The following is a 21,216-nucleotide window of genomic DNA, read 5'->3' as shown; positions in this document are numbered from 1 at the left end:
GTAGCCATTATGTTGAAAATGGGCCACAACCCATTACCAATAACGAAACCCAACCCAAGGACAACCTTATCAAGAACAATCTTAAGGCATAGACAATAGTAGGTCTTAATCAATGCCATTGATACCAACCTCACAATGTTAATGGCTTTCCTTGCCTCTAGAAAAAGTCCAACAAACATTGATGCTATATCTATTTTGACATGGTATCTATGAGTGGTAGAAAGGAATGAATCATCTAAAACCATACATATTTTGTGGATCATTATCATTGCTTTAACTTTGACTGTTATCTTAATATGCAAATCAAACATCTCTCCCAAGAAGAAAATCTATTGCTTCTTGGCATACAACCTCACTACACGGTGTCCATTTTGCACAAGTTTAGACATATTATGCAATACATCTAAATTAGTGCTCAATGGAAACCACAATGAGATTATATGTAGTACCCCTGCCCTAATCAATTTCTAATCTCGGTTTAATCTTGGTTAGTTTATCTTAATATGTTTGATTTAACGCATAGCTGTTGATGTGGTTTTCACACTAGTTGTATGCAAGTTGTTTAGTGTTCCTATTTCGTGGTATTAATATCGGGCTAACGCTTTCATTAAGTTTATATATGTATGCATGTATGACTCTTGGTTGCAGGAGATTTCAGGTACAACACCGCATGAGTGCGAGGTTCGTCTTCACCTGGATTTGCAGGTTTGAGTGTACCTCTTTAATCCTTAGAGTCGGATTAGGTGGTCGTAAGACCCTAGTTGACCATAGTCGTGCTCAAGTGAGCATCATCAGTCGTCGTCAGTATTCCCTTTTTGTTGGGTTTGCGAGTCGTCTGTCTGGTTGACTTTATTGGTTTGCGTGCTTGGTGTGTATGGTTAAATTGATTAATTAGTCCTTAGTATTCAATTTGATTAAATATGTGTTTGTGCATTAAAGATTAATGGACTAAATTAATCAGGATTTCTTTATGTGAATTATCGTTGATATTGGATTGCTCGTTTTAAATTGGGAGTAAGTTCAATTAAATGGTTGATTTTGAATATTAAATGCATTTTGTATATGTTGTTGAAAAAGAAAGATTTAAATTTAATTGCAATAGAATTAATTTTATCTTCTTGGCATTTTTTGAAATGGAAAGGTTAAATTTCAGTTGAGTGAGAAAATCAATTTTAAATGGGAAAAGCAATTCAATTTATTGATATAGTTGGAAAAGAATTATTTTTAAATAAAAATTTTAATTCCAAAAAATCAAATTTTGGTCAACTCTTCCTTATAACCTAGACTTTTGGAAAATTTTGGGGATGGAGTTTTTTTTGGAAAAAAATATAATTTTGGAAAAATATTTTTGGATGTAATTTGGGGGTTTTGGATGGGGAAGGATTCCTGGAGCTTCAGATTGGGGCTTTTCAGCAGATCTTGCCAGGAATGCGAGATAAGGTAGGATTCATATCCATCTCTTTGATTTCTGGTTGTATTGTTCTTGTTTTTTTTTTCAAAACCAAATATTGGATATCAATTGGAAATGGTTGTTCATGAGGAACTCTTGTTTAAATCTCCATTGGGTGTTCTCAAATTCAAATTCTATTTTAGAATTTAGATGTTGTTGGGAAGAATGGTTGAGTTATTGAGTTTAAATGCCCATTTTGCCCAAGTATGGGTTTTTTGTTGAAGAAATTATTATGGTTTGATATTCTTCAAATTTTTTTTGAGGGTTTGAAACTTTATTCTTGCTGGGAAAATTCTCATTTTAAGGTTATTTGAAGCTGTGTGTTTTAAAGAAAAAAAAATTGTTTGTTTTAAGTCTCTGGGAGACTGACTGTGTTTTTTATTCACAGTAAATAAATTTAAAAAAAAATAATAATTTTGTTAGTCTCTGGGAGACTGTTTTTTTTCCAGACTGTGTTTTACACAATAAACAGTTTTTTTAATAAAAAATGAAAATAAATTTTAAAAAAAATATATATATATATAAAAAGATTGTGTAAACCCCAACCACGTGGGAGAGTACCCCACCACGTGGAGGGGTGCTGCTTGTCCATTGGGTAGCAGCGCTCCCATGGGGGCTGCGTGCTCCCATTGGGCAGCAGCATGAGCTCCCAAGGGGGGGGCCCACGTGGGGGTCCACGTGGGTACCCTCCCCCATATTATGTTGTTTTTTTTTAGTTTTAAAAAAAAATGTTTTTTTTAATGTATTTTTTTTTTAATTCAAAATATATATATATATATAATATTTTAATATTATTTAATGGTAATTTTTAATTAAGTTTTTAATTATGATTAATGTGGCATAAATTATAATTCATGATTAATTTGAAATTAATTAATTGTATAATGGAATATATACGTTAATTAATATTCAAATTTCATTTTATGATTAACGCACTTTTTCTAATTAAATTCCAGAGTTGCTAATTTCACAATTAAATATTAATTGGTTATATTTTGATTAATCTTGGATTAATAAATATATACCTTACTTAATAGCTAATTTGAGTATTTGGCTAATTGAGGAAGTATTGTTTTTAAAAAAAAAATAGAATATTATTTTATTGGAAGATTGTTGAAATTGATATATTTACTAATTGATTATGTTAAATAATATTCAAGAACATATCATTTGAGTAATTGAGAAGTAAGTGAAATATTTTATCATTGGATATTTTGATCATTCAAACGATATTCTATTGGAAATTAATAATGTATTGTTTGGAATGTTGATGAGTTAATGGTATTTTCAATTTGTAAAACAAATGGTTAATTTATATTTTCCTCTATTTGAGAAATAGACAATGGTACTATTGCAAATTGTGATATTGTATTCACCTTGCATTGATGATTTCCTGTTAGTGTATTTTTGGAAACTTAGATCATGTAGAAAACTTGATCGACTTTTAACGTTTAGATCAATTCGGAAAAGATTGTATCTGCTGAATATTACCTATGCGAGTTTAATTTCTGTATTCGCTTTTGCTTATGTAATGGCAAGTCGTGCTTTGTTGATAGGACCCTGTCGTATGGATTGATTTGGGGTACCTGTTCCAGTCCTCGGTTCCGAGTTGACTGTTGGTTTGTGGTAGTGTCGTATTTGGTCATATCCTCTATGTGGGTGTCGAATGATGATTCGTGTTTGACCATGGTTGGTCAGGTCTCTGGTTAGAGTACCGTCTGTCAGTGCACCTCGTATGAAGTCATGTTTGACCAAATGGTGGATTTCTCCATTTTGAACTTCATTCGTCTGACCATGTCTATTCCTTGGTTTTGAGTTTGTCTGAGTTTAGTCTAGTGTCGTATGGGAAAGTGGCTTTCGATTAGGGGTTGCGCCCAAAGTGGTTGTTGGGTAACCCTTCGAAAGTGAGTCTAATAAGTGATAATCTAATAGTAGATTAGGATGTAATCTCTAAGTAAGATAAATGTGCCTCACACATGGGTCGAGTGCTAACATAGACCCGACATGCTGTGAGAAGGCCTGAAATGGCAAACCATCATCCTTGTCTTCACGAGAGGATGTGTGGGTCCACATAAGGCTTGGATGGGCCGGAGGCTCGGATTAGGTTGCCAGGGTAACCCAGTGTATGGGGTCGGGACCTAAGAAGACCTGCCATGGTAACCATACCAGGTTGTGTGATGACACTTGTCCCTACGTTCGCTAGTGTGTTGTCGTTTTGTCCTGTTAGGAGCACGTTTGTGGGTCGTCCTTTTGTCTATGCCCTTGTGAGTATCGGGTTTCAGGTTAGACCTTGGGTGGTGATGACTCAGTTTTGTGGATGCTCTCGTGGACCTTTGTATTAGCTTTGATTATGTTCAGCTGGATCCTTTTCTTTTCAGGGATCGTCTATGTATTTAATTGACCAATGTGGTCGTTTGTATATTGTTTATATTTCGCCTTGATGGCAAGATTGTTAATGGTGTAACCTCTTGTATTCCTAACTTTATTAATTATCAGAGGGGTCTTGCAGTTGAGCAGACCCGGAGATGTAGCCCTTTAGGGGTGAACTCCGAGATCATTATGGTGTTATGTGATGTTATTCTCTTATGTTTCCCTTATTCAACTTTATCATGTATGAATAGCTTATGTTAGAATGTATAAGTGGATAAGATGGACTTAACTTTAAATGCTTATATGCAGTCCTTCTTGAATGCCATTTTGATCGAATGCGTAAGTGGTTTAGATGAGATTTATCGTAGATGCATGTATGCAATCGTCCTTTAAAATGCAATAAATTGGAATATGAAAGAATGTAACTTGGAGTAATGGAATATATTCAGTTGTTGTTAAGGAAATTAAATATGCTTGAAAAGATCTCATATGTTTTTTGATGAAATTCTAGTGTGTTGGAATATTAGATGTATGGCTTGTATTTTAATGAAAAGCTTGAATGAAGATTATGAATAGATCTTAATGGATGAATCTTTGCTTGTGATTTATATTTCCATCTTCTGAAAGAAATTATCCTAATTAAGAATTATCTCGTTATTAAGATAATCAGCTTATTGGATTAATTGTGTGAGTTAAGTGAATAGTGAAATTTAAGTAATCTCGTTGGGAAACTCTTTAGGTGTTAGTTGGTGTCTTCCGCTATGTAATCTGAATCTTTGATATCTTGTTGTATCTTAATGTGGTGTAACTTTTTTAAAAAAAATTATTGCACTCTATTCTTGTGTTTTGGCTTATCCCTTCGGGGTTTCCTGGCGGGGCATTACATTATATGCCAAGAAGCATTGATAGATTTCCTTATCGGGAGAGACATTGATTTGCTTCATTATTGAGAGAGATATTTGAAAGGATTGAGATAATAAATTTGCTTGGCATATAATCATTTTGTCACCATTGGAAAGATTTATTACCTTTCTCATTGGTAAAAGATCACCATGAAATAAAGAGTGAGGTCGTCACATCCAAAGTCTTAAGTTGTCTCTATATAAAAACCTTATGCCATGATCAATGCTAAAGTTGCCAACGTGTATGATAATTCCCTCCTTTATAAACATGTTTCATTGTAAAAGCCTTTAGTTTGTAGAGTAGGGGCTAAATGTGATTTTCAATTCTTGTTGATTCTCTAAATTTCAACACCTTTTTTCTTACTAGTGCATTTATAATACTCTTAAGAGTCACCTTCTATTGCACCTTCTTTAAGTTTAGGTGTGAACAAGTTTGTAGGTTTAAAAGGAATGCCATGACTTCTATTTTGTTATTTGTTCTCAATCCTAAACCCTTCAAAAACTACACCAATTGCATGCTCTTCATGATCCCTCATAATAAAACAGGACCCGAAAATACTTAGATTACTTATTTATTACTAAATTTTTATTTATTTATTACATATATAATACACATAAATTTTAATTTCCAAAATTTTTAATCTACGTTATTTATTTTTTCAATATTTTTAAAACTTTAATATAATTTTTTAGTTTTTCCTTTAAAAAGTTACCATTAATTAATTACATAATCTTTTTATTTTATTTTTTACTTCAGTTAATTAATTAATTTACAATCTACTAAAAATATTTTATTTAATAACATCAGTAATAATATATTTAAACCTTAGAGGTGTTCCCCATTACTTTTGAAAAAGGACTAGAATTATCATCATGTCACGTATCTTGGGAAAAAGTCAACCATGGTCGGGGCCTACCAATTACGCGGTGCTTCTATTTTTGAAAACGAGCTCTAAGCTTTTGTGGTTTTAAATAGATATAATTTCTGACAAAAGTGTATTCAGGAAGCTTCCTTAAAAGTTCTTGAGTTCTAAATTAAAAATATTTTTTTTATACAACTTTTTTGGTGAATTAAATTAAAAGGGTATAACAATTTAATTATTGTCCATTAATAATTGTGACATATTAAGAATATAAAGAGAATAGTATAGTTTATATAAAAAAAATTATAATTGATTGTTTTGAGAGTATTGATATAAATTAATATTAAGGGTTAAAAATTGATTTTTTTTTTTTGTTAAATTTGTTTAAAATCAAATTTTGATTTTTTTTTTATTATTGAGTTTCAAGAAGATTTGAACAAAATTGAGAGATATAAATTAAGTTTGAAATTTTTGAATGAGTCTATTGGAGATCAAGTTTTTTTAAGGAAAAAACTTAATAGAGATTAATAATGTTTAACTCTTAATTAATTAGATATCAACTTAGATTATCAACTTAAACTCATACTTTAACATAAAATATATTCTTAAAAATCTAAAAAAAATAATATTATTCTTATATAAATTTTAAAAATAAAATATTAAGATACAGTAAACATGGACATGCATCTCACCATACACTACCACACTTACAACTTATATAAAATAATATATAGATAATAAAAATAAAAAATATTAAGAGATAATAAACATGGACATGCATCTCACCATACACTACCACACTTACAACTTATATAAAATAATATATAGATAATAAAAATAAAAATATTAAGAGATAATAAACATGGGCATGCATCTCACCATACACTACCACACTTACAACTGGAATCTCATCATTTAACACACCAACTAAAAATACCTTGAACCAAATAAAAAACATAAATATACACTCATGACGAACTAGTCATGCATTTTAATTAATAATTTGAAAAAAAAACAAGAGTCCAAGTTCTGTTTTAAAAACTATTATCCTATTCTCTATATTTATCTGTTTCATTACAGAATAATAAAACCAGGTGGCAACGAAAAAGTTACTGAGCGGTCACTATTAGCCTTGACCCACAGTAAACTTTGTTTACTATATTTAGTACGGTGGATTAAATTGTGGTCTCAAGTACTTAAAGCACCAATGCCACATAGGACCAATGCACTTCGAACACTCATTTGCAACTTTGTCCACATAAGCAGAAAATAACCGATGTGTCAGAAGTGTACATCCAAAGCACGGATAGCACCGCGAAATAAGAAATAAGATCAGATGCGGGCCCAGCAGAGAGCATGCAGGGAAAGAACCGAAAAGTGACGTGGCATAAAAAGGATATAAAGAGCGTTGAGAGTGGCAATGGACATGGACATGGACATGCTCGCCATGTTTGTCTCGGCTAGCCCTAAATTCGAGTGAGCTGCTCTCCCGTCGACACGTGTCGCCGAAACTCGGGCTTATGTTGGCGAGGGAATATAAAAGCAGCGGAGGAGGAAAAAAGGACAGAATGACAAACAAGGAAAGCTAGAAACGGATGGTGATTGTTGTTGTCAATCACCGAGCCTGCTGCTGCTGTATTCTGCGATGGATCAGGCTGTAATGGACATGGACGAGCTGGGGGATTTGAACCCTGAGGAACTGGTGGCGTTGCAGGGGCTTCTGGAATTGAGCAGGGTTAATAATGGCGGACATTTTGCGTCTTGGGGACGCAGGCAACGACGCTCCAGAGTCGCGTATTCGACCTGCAACTATGAAGATGAACATGCGCCGCCGCCGCCGGCCGCAGTGGCGGTGGCGGCTGGTGAAAAGCCGGCGCAGGGGAGCCCTACTACGCCGCTCAGGTGGAGCGGAAATGAGAGGCTCTCGGTTTCGGCCTCGGCCCCTGCGTCTACCAGTAGTGACAGTGCAGCTGGTCCACGTCCATGCGACCGCCCGCTGGGGCCCAAGCTCAAATTCAAGGTTGGTGTTCTTTTGTACATGGATGGATGGCTGTTTTTAGCTTTTACTGTTTTGGGTTTATTTTGCCTTTTCCCTTTTGTTTTCTTGCTCTCCTACAAATGTTTCTGTTTTGCTTCTGTTTTGCGGTTGACTGTCCTTTTGGGGTATTGGAACTTTGTTGTGATTGTGTTAATGGGGTTTGTTGTCCAAGCTTTAGCACAGATCCTGAGATCTGGTTTTATTTACTTTGTCTTTCCCGGGAGTCGAACTCCTAACTACCTATTTCATTGTACTGTCTTCGGCTTCTTCTGTGGCGTTGAGTCGCAGAACGGTATTGCAGAGAGTCAGCCGGTTTATCGCGTTAGGCTCCATTGTCTGTGCGGCCGACATAACGCACTTGGATCGACGGGTCCGCCTGGATCCACAGTCGCAGGAATAAACGTACGCCGTTGATGATGGATGTGTTCGCTGGCCACGCGCCAGCAACCCTGTGGGTCCCATGCTTTATTACCTGTTTGTTGTGGGCCTGCCCGCCCCTTTGTGTGTGTGCATGCACGAATCTCTTTGACCAACCATTGCTGATAAATTGCTTTCCCCTCAAGTTTTAGATAGTCACCGCATCACCGCAAAGTGTTACATGCATGGAAACTTTAATTACTATTTTAATTTCAGGTTGGGGCCCAGCAAATGCCTGCGGTACCTAAGGCTAATCTTATTGGGTGCTTGCCACGTCGTCTGCTGACGTGGCATCTGCCTGGTAGAGCAATACTGACACGTAGAAACATGCCAGAATCAGCTTTAAGCAAACTCTGTTTGCGGTTACGGAGAGAGCCCAGCGGTTCTTCCTTGGTATTTTTAACTGTAAATGGGAAATTTGAGGTACTAGCCCAAAACCTGGGGCGCTTGTTTTTGCTTCCCGCTGAAATATGTTGAGATGTATTTTCACCAGATGACAACTAACTCTTAATTAATGTAATAGTTTTTTAATTTTTACTTTTAAGTCTAGAGAATCGAGATTTGAAATGAAAGAAGATTCTTTAACATCTCATTCTTCTGACTGCTCGATCTTCTCCGACTTCGTAAATTTTTTTAATATTTTATCTCCATGGTACAATAGAGGACGGATAGATGGTTTCGGAGTCAATATGCCTGGTGCTCTCAGCACCTACTGGTTTTCAGGATTCAGTCCCATGGAAGGGGCTTGGACCCCGCCTTTTACTCTGAAAACAGTCCCATGGAGTAGGGAAAAACGCAGCTACAGAACAATTGAATCTTGCCCTATGAAGTACCAATGTAGGGGTTTTTATTTCTGTGGTAGTTTGCTTGACATCTTTGTTGAGATTCTAAATTCGAAAAAGTATTACCATCTATTCCAATATTTTTTTCCTAACTTTTGGTTTAATTTTGTCACTTGCAAAATTTGATGGCTATTTGGCCATATCTAGGCTTTTGCTCTGAAATGCAGTCAAAATTTTAGGAAGATTGTATCACATGAAAGGGGAGATATGTAATTTGTTTGAAATAAAAAATGTCTTACTATTTGAATGGACAACCGTCACAAAAAAGTTTGCTTGACAGGCAGGGCCAACCATCAAATTTGGCCCCTGCTGTGCTCCACCAAAAGTTTCTTAGTAAAAGTCCATAGGACCACTTGCTGGAAAAGCTCCTAAATCATCTTAGCAGCATCCACTTAAAAAAAAATGGGACCGTTTCTTTTCAGAGTAGCTTAGTATAGGAGGAGATGATGCTGCACTCATGTCTGTGCTACTGCTTACACTACTGGGCACGTTTACTTTATTCCTCAAGATTTAAATATGTGGTCTTCTCCACTCAAGTAAGAATTCCGTGGCCTAGAAATACCAGTCTAAAAGCTTTTAATCTATCAGAGCTCACTCGGATCATGGCAGTTATGCTCCTTGAATGTTACCACTTAATTAGGTGGAAAGCAAATCCAAAAGATTTTGAATGAAACAAGGAAAAACCCAAAGTATATTTTATAGGATGGCATTGTTCCGGAGCTTCTTCATGGCGGGATTGAACCTGCATGTTATGTGTGTGTGTGATGCGTTAGAATGTCAAAGCTGTGAATTCTAAAAAACATTAGCAGCACTTGTTGATTAAATCAGAGAATTGGACCCTCCATGTAACTAGCAAGCTAGCCTAGTATAGGCTGCCCTTAGTGTTCAGGCAACAAGAGATAGAGGAATGGATAAGAGATCCATGGAAAATATGACTACTTGAAAACTAGAATGGTTTGTATATACTATTTAGTCACAGTCTAGCACCCTCACATTTATAGAACTGCTACAAGCCAGCCCCGTGACCTACACTTTTCCTGACGATAGCCATACCAACTCTGCTGCAAGTGGGCATATACATATTGTTAAACAGCCAACAGTTTTGTTAGGTTAAAAACAGTTCATGTTTGTTTTTAAAGCTTTTCTCAGGACGGCCATTGGACCAGACAGTTTTCATCTGTAAGTTCACGGTATGATCTTCAACAATCATTTTTTATGCTTTTAATGGCACAGCCGAGACAGGAAATTTGGTTTTACTCGTTCTGAAAAGTGGGATATATAGACTGCTTTAAGACTTGGGGATTTCCTCGTGGTGCTGCATTTTCTAGATGTTGAATTAGATGAGGATTGAAAATCAGGAAATATATTTGGCAATCTGGCCGCCACCTTATCTTAAGATCCACAGTTGCCATCTAGAGTTCCATGAAATGATTTATGATGTCTTTCTTGATGAAATCTTGGCTGTAGATCTCACTGGTTTATCTGTTGAGATAAGGTGAATTTAGTTCTGCTCTTTTTGAAAAATGGAACATTTAGATGCCTTCTAGGAGCACTTTTTGTCGTTGTACTACATTTTCTAGATGTATGTGCTATCATATTAATTAGCAATTAGCACCTGTGGGTGCCAGGGCGTTGCAGATAAGAATTATAAAGGAGGTAACCATGCCAAGGTACAGACATTGTCCAATTTTATGTCACCATTAGCTTACACACCTTCAGTTCACTTCGGAATTATGTTTTTCACTTCACTTTGTTCTTTAAAAATGTCCCTCCTAAATGTTCCTGCTAATTACTCTATCTGTAATATATAATAAATTATAAGACAGGCCAAAAATAGACTTCAGTGTCGGTTTCACTATAAATTTCCATCTGTACAAATTACTGTCAACGAATTCAAATGCAAGAAAGAAAGTACTTAATGTTCACAGAATAGTATTGCATTCTTTTTGCATCTCACAGAGATTTAGAAGCTTATCTGAGTATTTTTCATGGAATCGTAAAACAAAATTTGAAGGGTTGAGTCTAAAAATTCAATTTCTAATGCTTCTATCTGGTTCAATAAAATAATCACATTTATATTTTGGTACAGGTGGAGAGAAAATTAGGAGTCCACAAATCCTCAAATGGAAAAGGCCCTAAGAAAAAGGTATTTATGAGTTCATCTCTGTATGTTTTTGGTTTTTGAATTCAACCATTAAGTGGCTGATTAAAGAGAGCTGTCATGTTTACAGACACTTGGAGAGCTGAAGGAATTGTTTATTGGACTTTCATCAGAAAAGGAAGAGATGGAAAAGGTTTGGATCCTGTTAATTCTTAATGCAAAAACCATTATGACAGAAATAATTGTTATTAAGATGTTTTGTCGTTGACAGTTATACCGTATTTCCGAAGTCATTAATTTTCATAATGACGAAAGTCTTATTCAGATGATTCTTCTCTTTTCAATCAGGAAAAGGAGAAGCTATTCAACAGATTTCAGTCATTGAGGGATCAGAATATGCTATTGAAGCAGGAGGTAAATAATTTTGTTTTGTTTTTTTCTTCTAATTATACTTCATAGAAAATAAATAAAATGATTCAGCATTCTGTTAGAACGAAGAATTATTAAACCTGATTTCCGATGTTTAGTAAACGAAATTTTAATTTTTTTATAATGAATATGTATCATTAGTTTCTTATTATTTTACCGTTTTCTCTGTTCATACAAAAAATGCTTCATAATAAATGAATTTTAAGAAATATTCATTTATTTTGCAGTTAGCATTGAAGTTGGGCACAAAAGGACAACACCAACTTCCTACACAGTCTCCAACAGTTTCTTCAGACTTGCAATCATTAAAAGTGTCAACAGAAGCTGATGCATTAGAGTCTTCAAAGAATCTTGTGAAGAATTCATCTTCAGCTGAAGCAATGGGTTGGTATTCAAGTGCTGAAGGGATTTTGCATTCTAATGGCATAAGTTGGACTGGTAAATCTCTTCGACAAGATTCATTAGCCCCCACGATGTCTTCATCACATGCTTTTGTTCTTCCAGATTTAAACATGCCTGCAGAAGATGTTGAAGATTTGTCTGACAATCAAGTAGTTCAGACAAATAGCAAAGCCATAGTTGCAGCTGAGGCAAGGAAATATAGAATGGAATGCCTTAGATTGAAACATTCCCAGTCTGTGAAAGCTCACATAAGATGATACTGACAATGACAATGATTTGACATGTACTTAATGAAACTGACAAGTATAACTGGTGTTGGGCAAGAACCAGCAATTGTAAATATGTTCTTTCTCTTCGCCATTGAAGAGTATTTTGTTAGAGCCCAATTATCACTTCCTAAATTAGGCAAATTTAATTATTTTTTCTAGAGGATTTCACTATCCAGCAGAATAAGCGTTGAGGAATGTAGATGAGTAAATCAAGAATATTGAAAATGTAATTCTTTGTAGTCACGAATCTTTTCTCAGGGTTTTCTAAATTGAGCTAGCTGTAAAATTATGGCTATTTGAACATTACCAAGTTGCTATTAAAGTGTGATTGTTTAATCAGATTGTTTTATTAGCGCGTTGCAGTGCAAACAAAGGAATTTAATGTGCAGCTGTCTAGAAATATAGGCGGATTATCTGCTGTTTCTTTAATTTTGATATTTATAATTCTCTTGGAAAATGGACTGAATGTCTCGTCTTTGAGCATGTTTTTTTTTATTGATCAAAGTAGGAATAAATACAATAGAAATAAATTGCAGTCTAATGGGACTGCACATGAAAGAAAGAAACACAATTACAGCTTAATCCCATCAACAAGAGAGTTGCTATAAAGAGTCCAAACCTTTTGAGCTCATTCTGTATGACCTACGATTTTGATGGGTTAGGAAGGCCTTAGAAAACTCCAAGAGCAACCCTAAACTGGGTCACAAAATTAAAGTGCATTTGTGTTCACTACAAAAACAAATATTTATGTCAAGTTATGGAGGAGGTTAATTGGTCAATATGGATATCATTTATTTGAACTTTTAAATTGATGATTTTTAAATTTGATCGTGTATGTTTTACATTATGTCCATGATCCATCATTAGGATTAAATTACCAAAAATTATTGTCTAAATGTTGCTTTAGCCTTTCATGACTAATTCAATGCTTGCCAAAATATCATCTCTTTAAATGACTATTGATCCATCGATGGTAATGTCTCCATGTCCATTCAGATTAGCCTTAGTTATCTTAAGGCTTTAATTCTCATATTAGATCAAATACCAACAAAAAGTTGCACATATTAATTGTATAAGATAATATACTTTGATTGTTGTTGTGTGACATAGGTCCATTATTAAGGAAATTGTAGAGTATGAAAAATGAACCACTATAAGAAAGAAAGTAGGAAATTATTATTAAGGCTTTAATTCTCATATTAGATCAAATACCAACAAAAAGTTGCACATATTAATTATATAAGATAATATACTTTGGCATCTACTTTGTGTTCACTTAAGTAATATGATTTAATTTTCAAAAAACAATAAAATTAGTAAATCTAGATTTACACAAATTAAAATGAATAATTTGAAGGATAAGCGAGGTAAAGGTATAGAAGTGGGGTTATGGGAGGTTGGAAAGTTGTTTGGAGGAGTTTTTAGACAAGTATTCGATTCTTGAGAAAATCTAGAGATGTTTGTGTCTAAGAAAATCATTATTGATTGTCTTTGGGTGTCGTTTAACATGTGGGATGGTGTCTAACAAGGTGCTAATGGTCTTTAGGTTGGTATTGTCTAGTAGTAGTGTTAGTGACATTTTGTAGCCAATCTTGTCCTCTATGTATGTACCTTAAACTTTTGAGGATAACCTAACAAAGTTCCCTCTTTTGTATGGTACTCACAATATTTAGAGATACGTTAGAAGACAACTTGTCAAAAATTAAGGGAAGAAAAATCGAGTGCTAGGGTTGAGAATTTGCCTCAATTAGACCCCTAGTTGGCATGTTTCAACTTCAAATATTGATGGCAAATCTAGTGTGTTCAACCCTAAGGTGCAAATGTGGTAATGGTAATGCTAGAGGCTTGCTAAGGTGATAGTGTTGTGGTGTTATGAAAGGAGGATGAATGTGAATGAATCTCAAGTGTGCCAAGGAGAAGGTATTCAAGGGGCTACAATAGAAGGATATTAGCAATGGAGGATTGTCATGAACTCAAGAATAAAGGAATGTGTGTAGTGTAAAGTGTATATGAGGATCAAGAACGCTAAGGGAACCTAAAAGTGTGTCAAGAGAGCCAAGAACCAAAATATTTAAATGGGGTGAAAGGGAACTTTATTATTAGGAGAGGGAGTTGTTAGGGAAACTTAATACAAGAATTAGGGTTTAGGTGGGAGAAATGATCCAAATTTTGTTCCTAAAGGGAAAAACACTACAAACAGGGGAGAACATGGTTTTGACAACATAGTGGGTTCTTGGTTGACTACTTTGGTACACTTATAAGGGGTTTCACGCTCATAAACATAATGATTCCTAATTGTATTTATGAGTGACACTAAAATTAATGAGCACAAAACACATAAAAAACTATAAAGTGTTTGTTTGTGTACATTTTGCCTTAACTTTGGTTGGCACTCCTAGGATGCAATCACTCCTCGTGTGAAGGCCAACAACCCAAATTGGTACTTACATAATGGTAGGCTTTAAGTAGAGTGGAGGGGGGGGTTGGAGGTGAGCAAGAGTTGCTCCCATAGCCACGCATGGTCACCATCACGAGCCTACTCAACAAATTTAATACGATAGAGGGAGGATAGACGTAGAGGCAATTCATTAAGGCCTCCACCCCTAAGTATATTGGATAGTTGTATGCACCTAGCACATTTTGTATTAGTATATATGGTTAGGAGATATTATATGACATACACAAATAGGCTATTGGACAAAGAACCATTAGGCCTATTTTGATTTTATCATATCTTATGGGTTACAAATCAAAATGGGTCCAATAGTCCCTTGTCCAATAGATTGCATGTATATCTCATATCTATAAAATAAAATATGTTAGGAACATACATATATCATATATACTTGAGGGTGGAGCTCATGTTGTCATGGTTTTGTATTTCATTATATGATTAGTTTTTGCCTCATCCTATGATGTGTATGTTGATTCAAATATAAAATATGTATGACATGGTGCCCCTATTGAGTGATCTAACGATAGAATAGATAAATAGTGCAATGTGAATGTAGAAAATATGATGGAAAGAACACTTAGATGAGGTTTTACTTCCTTCAACACTCGTCGTCACTTAGAAGATACTCATCAAGATTCTCCAAACTCTCTAGCCACTAGGCCTCTTTGGGTTCATCAAACAAAATACATAATAGATGATTGGGTTAGGAATGCTTTAAGTACTAAACACACTCACATTTTCAGTAGGCCCCACATCTCTTCATTACCTCAACTTATGATCCACAATCCTTTCAAGAAGTTTCTGGTATCCTCAATGGGAGGCTACTATGTAGGTTGAGTTGAATTCCTTGGAGAGGAATCGTACATGGGATTTAGCCCCCCTTCCCAAGGAAAGGAAACTTGTTTGTTTGATTTAGATGGGTTGGTTGACAAGCATAAGGTTCACTTGGTCACCAAAGGATTATCCTAGGTTCTTTGGATTGAATAATTTGAGTCTTCTACACCATTGCCAAAATGAATTTCATCTAAATTATCATTACTATAGTTATAACCCACCATTAGGAAGCTCATCAGATGGATGCAAAGAGTATTTTATTCAAGATGACCTTTAGGTAGAAATTCACTCAAGGGGTAGCCACAAGGGTTCATTTATGATTCTTCACTTGTTTTCCAACTTTAGAATTTTCCTGATGGCCTCAAAGGGCCCCCTTACTCTTAGTATGCCAATATGGGCTCCCATTTATCATTTGGGTTCACTCAATGCCACTTTAAGTTGAATGTATACAATTTGCCATAGGTTGACACTCACATTTTTTATCTTTATGTTAATGACTTGTTGATTATAGGGAGTTATTCATCCATCATTTGAGTGGTAAAAATATCTCTTCATGATCAATTCTTGATGTTAAACTTGGGCCATTTGCATTACATCCCAAGGATTGAGATCGCTTAGTCATATTCATGTATTTTTATTGTGTAACCTAAGTGCACTCTTTATATTCTCTACATAGCTACTACACCAACCCCATTTTTATCAAAGGTTAAACTTGAGGATGATTTTTCTATATCATTAGTGGATAACACCTTATATCACCAATTAGGCACCTCTAAAATTAAACTCTTGCTAAATGTGATTTTGTAAAATCTTAAAATTTTATTTAATAAATTCATTTTATGCATACTTTTGATTCATTACATTCTATGAAATTGTATCTCTTAAATATTTTGTTAAAAAACTCCCACGCTCTATTTTTTTCATATTTTATACACATCTATCAGGACACTTGTAGCTACACAAGCAACCAAATCCTTTTGAAATATATATTTTCTTTTGTGGCTATCCATACCCTCTCACAAAGATCCCGTATTGGAGATTGAAAATGATATGATAGTAAAGGGCATGGAGATCATATTTGCTAAATTCATTATGTGCACTTCTTGCAATCTTATCATTCCATAAGAAAACATTTGCTCGAAGGTGTTTGTTAACAAGTCATGCCTCTTACCTTGTTTTTAGATTATAAAAACAAGTGTACTAGGATAATTACAACAACCAAATCAACAACATCCATTACCATATATGTTTTAATAGATGTCCATACCCTAATTTTGATCTCCTATTTCAACACAAACAAGGAGGATGTTAGCAAAGGCTATGAAATTAGCTTTATGCCTCCTTGTCTTTCCGTGAAAGATTTTAAAGCATTTATAACAAGATGGTATAGGTGTTTAGAATTGTATTGATTTAACTCAAAGAGTGATTAATTAAATTAGATGGTAAATTTTAAAATTTAGAAATTGAGAGAAAATTATGTGGAAATAATAAGATTTTAGTTTTTCTTGATTTGAAATCAATAATAACACACCAAAGTTTTATATTTCACAAATAATTTTATGTAAATATTATTAATATTAAGTGGATAGAAATTTAAAAAATTATGAATTTGTGTTTATTGTCAATTGAGTGATTTAATTAATCACATGATTAAAACTAGATAAATGTATTGACATTACATGGTAAAATTTACTTGTAGTCATGTGTAAAATTTATAAATAGTTATAAATTCACCAGCATTCAAACCCATCCTTCTTGTATTTTGATTTAATATATTCTAGAATTAACATGTCAATACTTGAGGAGAACCATTTAGAATCTATTATCAATCTTCCAATTATTGTGTGACTTTATGATATTGTAGACTACTTGCAACTACAACCACAAATTGACTACTCAACTTCAATCAAGAATTAATGAATGAAATTGATATCTTTAAATAATTGTGAACACTTAAGATCAAGAATCAAAAAATGTAGGTAATAAAGAATTCCAAATACGACTACGAATACCGACATCATTTTCAAGAGATCAACTTGACACACAAGTCCTTTAATAAGCTTGAAAATTTTAAATTTTATAAGGTAAAAAACATGATAGCATGGGGTAGACCACATAGCACACCCTTGCAAGTAGTAAAGAAAAAGTAAAACTAACCAAACAAGATGTGATACAATTACACTTCACCATAACTAGCACATATAATGGATGCATAACACAACACAATAAGATGAACACTAACATAAAAATGCCTTACTAGTTAAGAGAAGTAAGTTTTGAGGTGTTAGTCATGAAGTAGCAACTCCATAAGATCACCTTCCAAACTTCTAACAAAGAATGTGCCTTTACTACACTTAGTTGCAATTTTTTTTTTTATTAAAACCAAGCAAAAATTACATAGAGAAGGCAACCAACAGTTGCCAAAAAGGAAGTAACATATTACTTACACCTCAATGACAAATCTAAATACATGAGAACAATAGTGTTGCTATAATAGCAACTAAAATCTACAAACTGCTTACAAAAGAGCAGCTAATTACATGAAGAAAATATACCAATAGGCCTACGCATGCACTGTATAGAAAATTTACAAACAATATAATTATGCTCATGTAGAACTTGCAAAACTTGTTGCTTGATGTACTCAAGCTGCTCCAAAATCTTAGGATTCTTCTTGCAAAGCTTATGGGACTGCGAAAAAAGAAAAGCCACCTGAAGGAGTATGTTAGAGTAAAGCCTTAGACTGTCAATTTCCTGGTGATAATTGCTAGAAAACACAACATTACATCTATTGTTCCAAATATGCTTAAGAACTATTTGTCTAAAAGAACCAATAATCAAGTTATTATGCATTACAAAACCCAATATGGCTTCTTTCCAATTCATTAGTTGCAATTTGATATAGAACAATCTATAAAACATCAAACCTACCAAATTTACCCTTTCTTCTAATTAGTTATTCCAAATAAGGACCAAGTCTTTAGGTTGGAAGCATCTCTATTTAACATTCTTGTCAAACAATAATTTAAATTCTTACTGTGACACCAACACTCTATCATGTGCAATTCTTCTTCTCTAATCCAATTCTACCAACTCATGTACTCCATGTAAAATTACATCATCTTATTCTTTCACCAATTTCCTACAACTTGTATACTAGCAATTCTAGAGTAATTGACATCCTAGCTTCCGATCCATAGATAAACCCATGATGATGGTTTTGATCAATTGATAGTGCATTCTCAACTCCTAGAAATTTTAAAAAATCCACTAAAAAATAATTAAATTTATCTATTTAATCAAAATTTTATTTAAACTATGTAGTGTCCTAAAATTGCGACACTTGCAATTTCGACCGCATTTGGGTCTTCACGATGGCGACGCAACACGCAACCTGAATGGAGACCTCGAAACCTGATTATGACACTGAAAACTGCATTTTCTTGCACCCTGGCCTGAACCTCCTTTGCACCCTGCTGTCCCGGGAGGTGGGACCAGAGCGCCCAGCGCCCTAGTCCCTGGGTCCTATTTTGGGCCCGGTCTCTTTTGGACTTCGGGTCTTTATGTTTGCAAATTGGAAAATTATCTTTCTTGGTCGGCCTAAGGTCGGGAAAATCAGTCTATCAGCGCTAATTGACAAGTATATAAACTACATTTTCCTCTTTCATTCGATGATGAGGGAAAAAGCGTGGAAACTATACTCAAGCATTCAAGCATTCAAGCATTCTTTCAAGCAATTGATCATTCTAAGTCTCCATTCAAGGTTAAGTGTTGCATTCAAGACAAGGATTCAACCATTGAAGAGGAGATCACATACTACATGCTACATACAACATACAACATACAACAAACAACAACATCTATACCTTCGCACATAAGGATACAAACATCCTTACAACAAGGTATTAGTACTTGTTTTACATTACATACATTTACATTTACAGCATTTCTCATTTCTTGGTTAATTTCAAAACCGGGGTTTGACCTAAGGGCAAACCCCTAATCCCTAACCCCCCAATCGTCTTCGCTTTTCTGTGTGTAGGTTGCAGGTACGTGGCTGAAATTGAAGATCTGGAATCCTTGTGCAGAGACGAACAGATCCCCCTTCGTTTCGCGGATTTTTCGGAGGACCGTGTGCACGCCGGGCGCCATCGTCCCGTCAACTTTTGCTCAAATTTGCAGGACAGCGCCGTATCGACATTTTACTGCTAATTCTAGGTCCGCAGCTTCATCCTATATTCCTATCTCAGTTTATAAGCGAATCTTTGTCACTTTCTATGCATTCCTAGCTTAATTCTTCTATCAACATTCTTTACAAAAGAGGGTAGCCTTGCTTTCTTAACCCTTGAAACTCATTTAGCATCCAATCTTGCATTGTGTGGGATTGGATCTTGTGGGTTTCAACCCCTCTTTTGAATGTAAAGTCTCTCCCTTAAGTGAAAACCATCAACCCTAGAGACTCTCCCTTCTCTCTCCTCGGAGTTGGAAGAGGGGAGAGCAACTAGGGTTCGATCGCGATTTTCCGCTTTACATTTTGGTGAACCCGACGTGAACATCCTTTCTGATTATTCATAGTTAGATCTGAAAATTGGATTCCTTGATTACATTTCCATGTTTGATCTTGTGCAAAATTTTAGAGGTTAATTGCATAAAAACCCTAAATTTTCTTTTTAAGTAATTAAACTTGTGAAATGTTTAATTGTTAATGCTTGTTTCAGATCTGCCCTTCTATTACAAATTATCAATTCATATTTGTGCTTTAATTTTGAAAATTAAGTGGTTAAGTGTCAAAACCCTAATTTTTGAAACCCTCTTGATTCAACCTTTGTCCGACAATTTCACTGATCAAAACATCCCCAAATCAGCTGTAACTTTGGATTCCACAATAAAATCACAATATCTTTCATCCCTGAAAATTTGGAAAAAAGTTGCGAGGACCGTGTGCACTCCGAGCGCCATCGTCCCCGACATTTTTTCTGGAATTTCAGGAGCGAGATCTTACTGTATTTTTCTGCTAAAATCCAGAATTTTGGCTGATTTTATCAATTTTAACACCTTCAAAATTACAGTCAAAGTTGGTCTAGCGATTGCTTTGATTGAGGCTTCTAATCATTCAAAAATTGTTGAAATTGAAATTTGTGTCAGAATTGTGTTTCTTACAGTCCTAAATCTGAAAAGTGTGTTAACATTCATTCGAAATTTCAGTGCTTTATTCAAATTCTTGCAATTTGTGACTTTTGAAATTAAGTGCTTAATTACAACAACTTTGATTTCCGCTTTCAAAATCGAATTTTGCGTGAAATTAAGTCAATTTTTAAAATCCAAAACTTGCATTGCTTTTGGTATTCCCTCTAAAATCATAAAATTCAAAATTTCAGTTTCCCTCTCTTTTTCAAAATTCAAATTTTGCATTTTTCGACAATCTTGGTAGGGTTCAATTTTGGGATTGCAACTTTAATTTGGCCTATCTAAAGATCGTAAAATCACTCAATTTTTTCAGGTTAGCTGTAAAATCATCATAACTTTCATCCCTGCAAATTTCGAAAAAAGTTGCGAGGACCGTGTGCACTCCGAGCGCCACGGTCCCGAACATTTTTTCCGAAATTTCGGGAGATTGTCCTGATTGTATTTAACAGCTTAAATCTAGAAGATTGGCTGATTTTACTGAAATTTGCTACCTCTAAAATTCAAAATCTTCTCTCTCTCTTTAGTGCATGAGTTTTACAACAATAAGCCCTACTTACACTATTCCCGTTAGACGAAGCCTTAGAATTAAGTCTTTCCAAGGTTTAATTACTGAGGAGATGGAACCTAATTTGAATAGTCTTTTTAACGAGGACATGG

The 21,216-nt window shown here is 34.7% G+C and overlaps 1 protein-coding gene across 1 annotated transcript; it reads left to right on the top strand.

Annotated features, from left to right (window-relative positions):
- The first annotated feature begins 7,026 nt into the window (after positions 1-7,026).
- LOC131045290 (uncharacterized) lies at positions 7,027-12,389 on the top strand. Its single transcript, XM_057978852.2, has 5 exons — positions 7,027-7,605; positions 10,972-11,028; positions 11,114-11,176; positions 11,332-11,397; positions 11,640-12,389. The coding sequence occupies exons 1-5, from the start codon at positions 7,231-7,233 to the stop codon at positions 12,069-12,071; spliced, it is 993 nt and encodes a 330-aa protein (XP_057834835.2). The 5' UTR covers positions 7,027-7,230; the 3' UTR covers positions 12,072-12,389.
- Positions 12,390-21,216: the final 8,827 nt, after the last annotated feature.

Source organism: Cryptomeria japonica, chromosome 9 (assembly GCF_030272615.1).
Source record: "Cryptomeria japonica chromosome 9, Sugi_1.0, whole genome shotgun sequence".
NCBI classification, from domain to species: Eukaryota; Viridiplantae; Streptophyta; class Pinopsida; order Cupressales; family Cupressaceae; genus Cryptomeria; species Cryptomeria japonica.
Note: the sequence above shows the minus strand (reverse complement) of the source record. Positions and strands in the feature narration are given on the sequence as shown.

Excerpts from the sequence above, each read along its gene's own strand:
- LOC131045290 (XM_057978852.2), top strand. The coding sequence starts at position 7,231 with ATGGATCAGGCTGTAATGGACATGGACGAGCTGGGGGATTTGAACCCT. Across the intron at positions 7,606-10,971 it reads GGCCCAAGCTCAAATTCAAG|GTGGAGAGAAAATTAGGAGT; the intron begins GTTGGTGTTCTT and ends ATTTTGGTACAG. Across the intron at positions 11,177-11,331 it reads AAAAGGAAGAGATGGAAAAG|GAAAAGGAGAAGCTATTCAA; the intron begins GTTTGGATCCTG and ends CTTTTCAATCAG.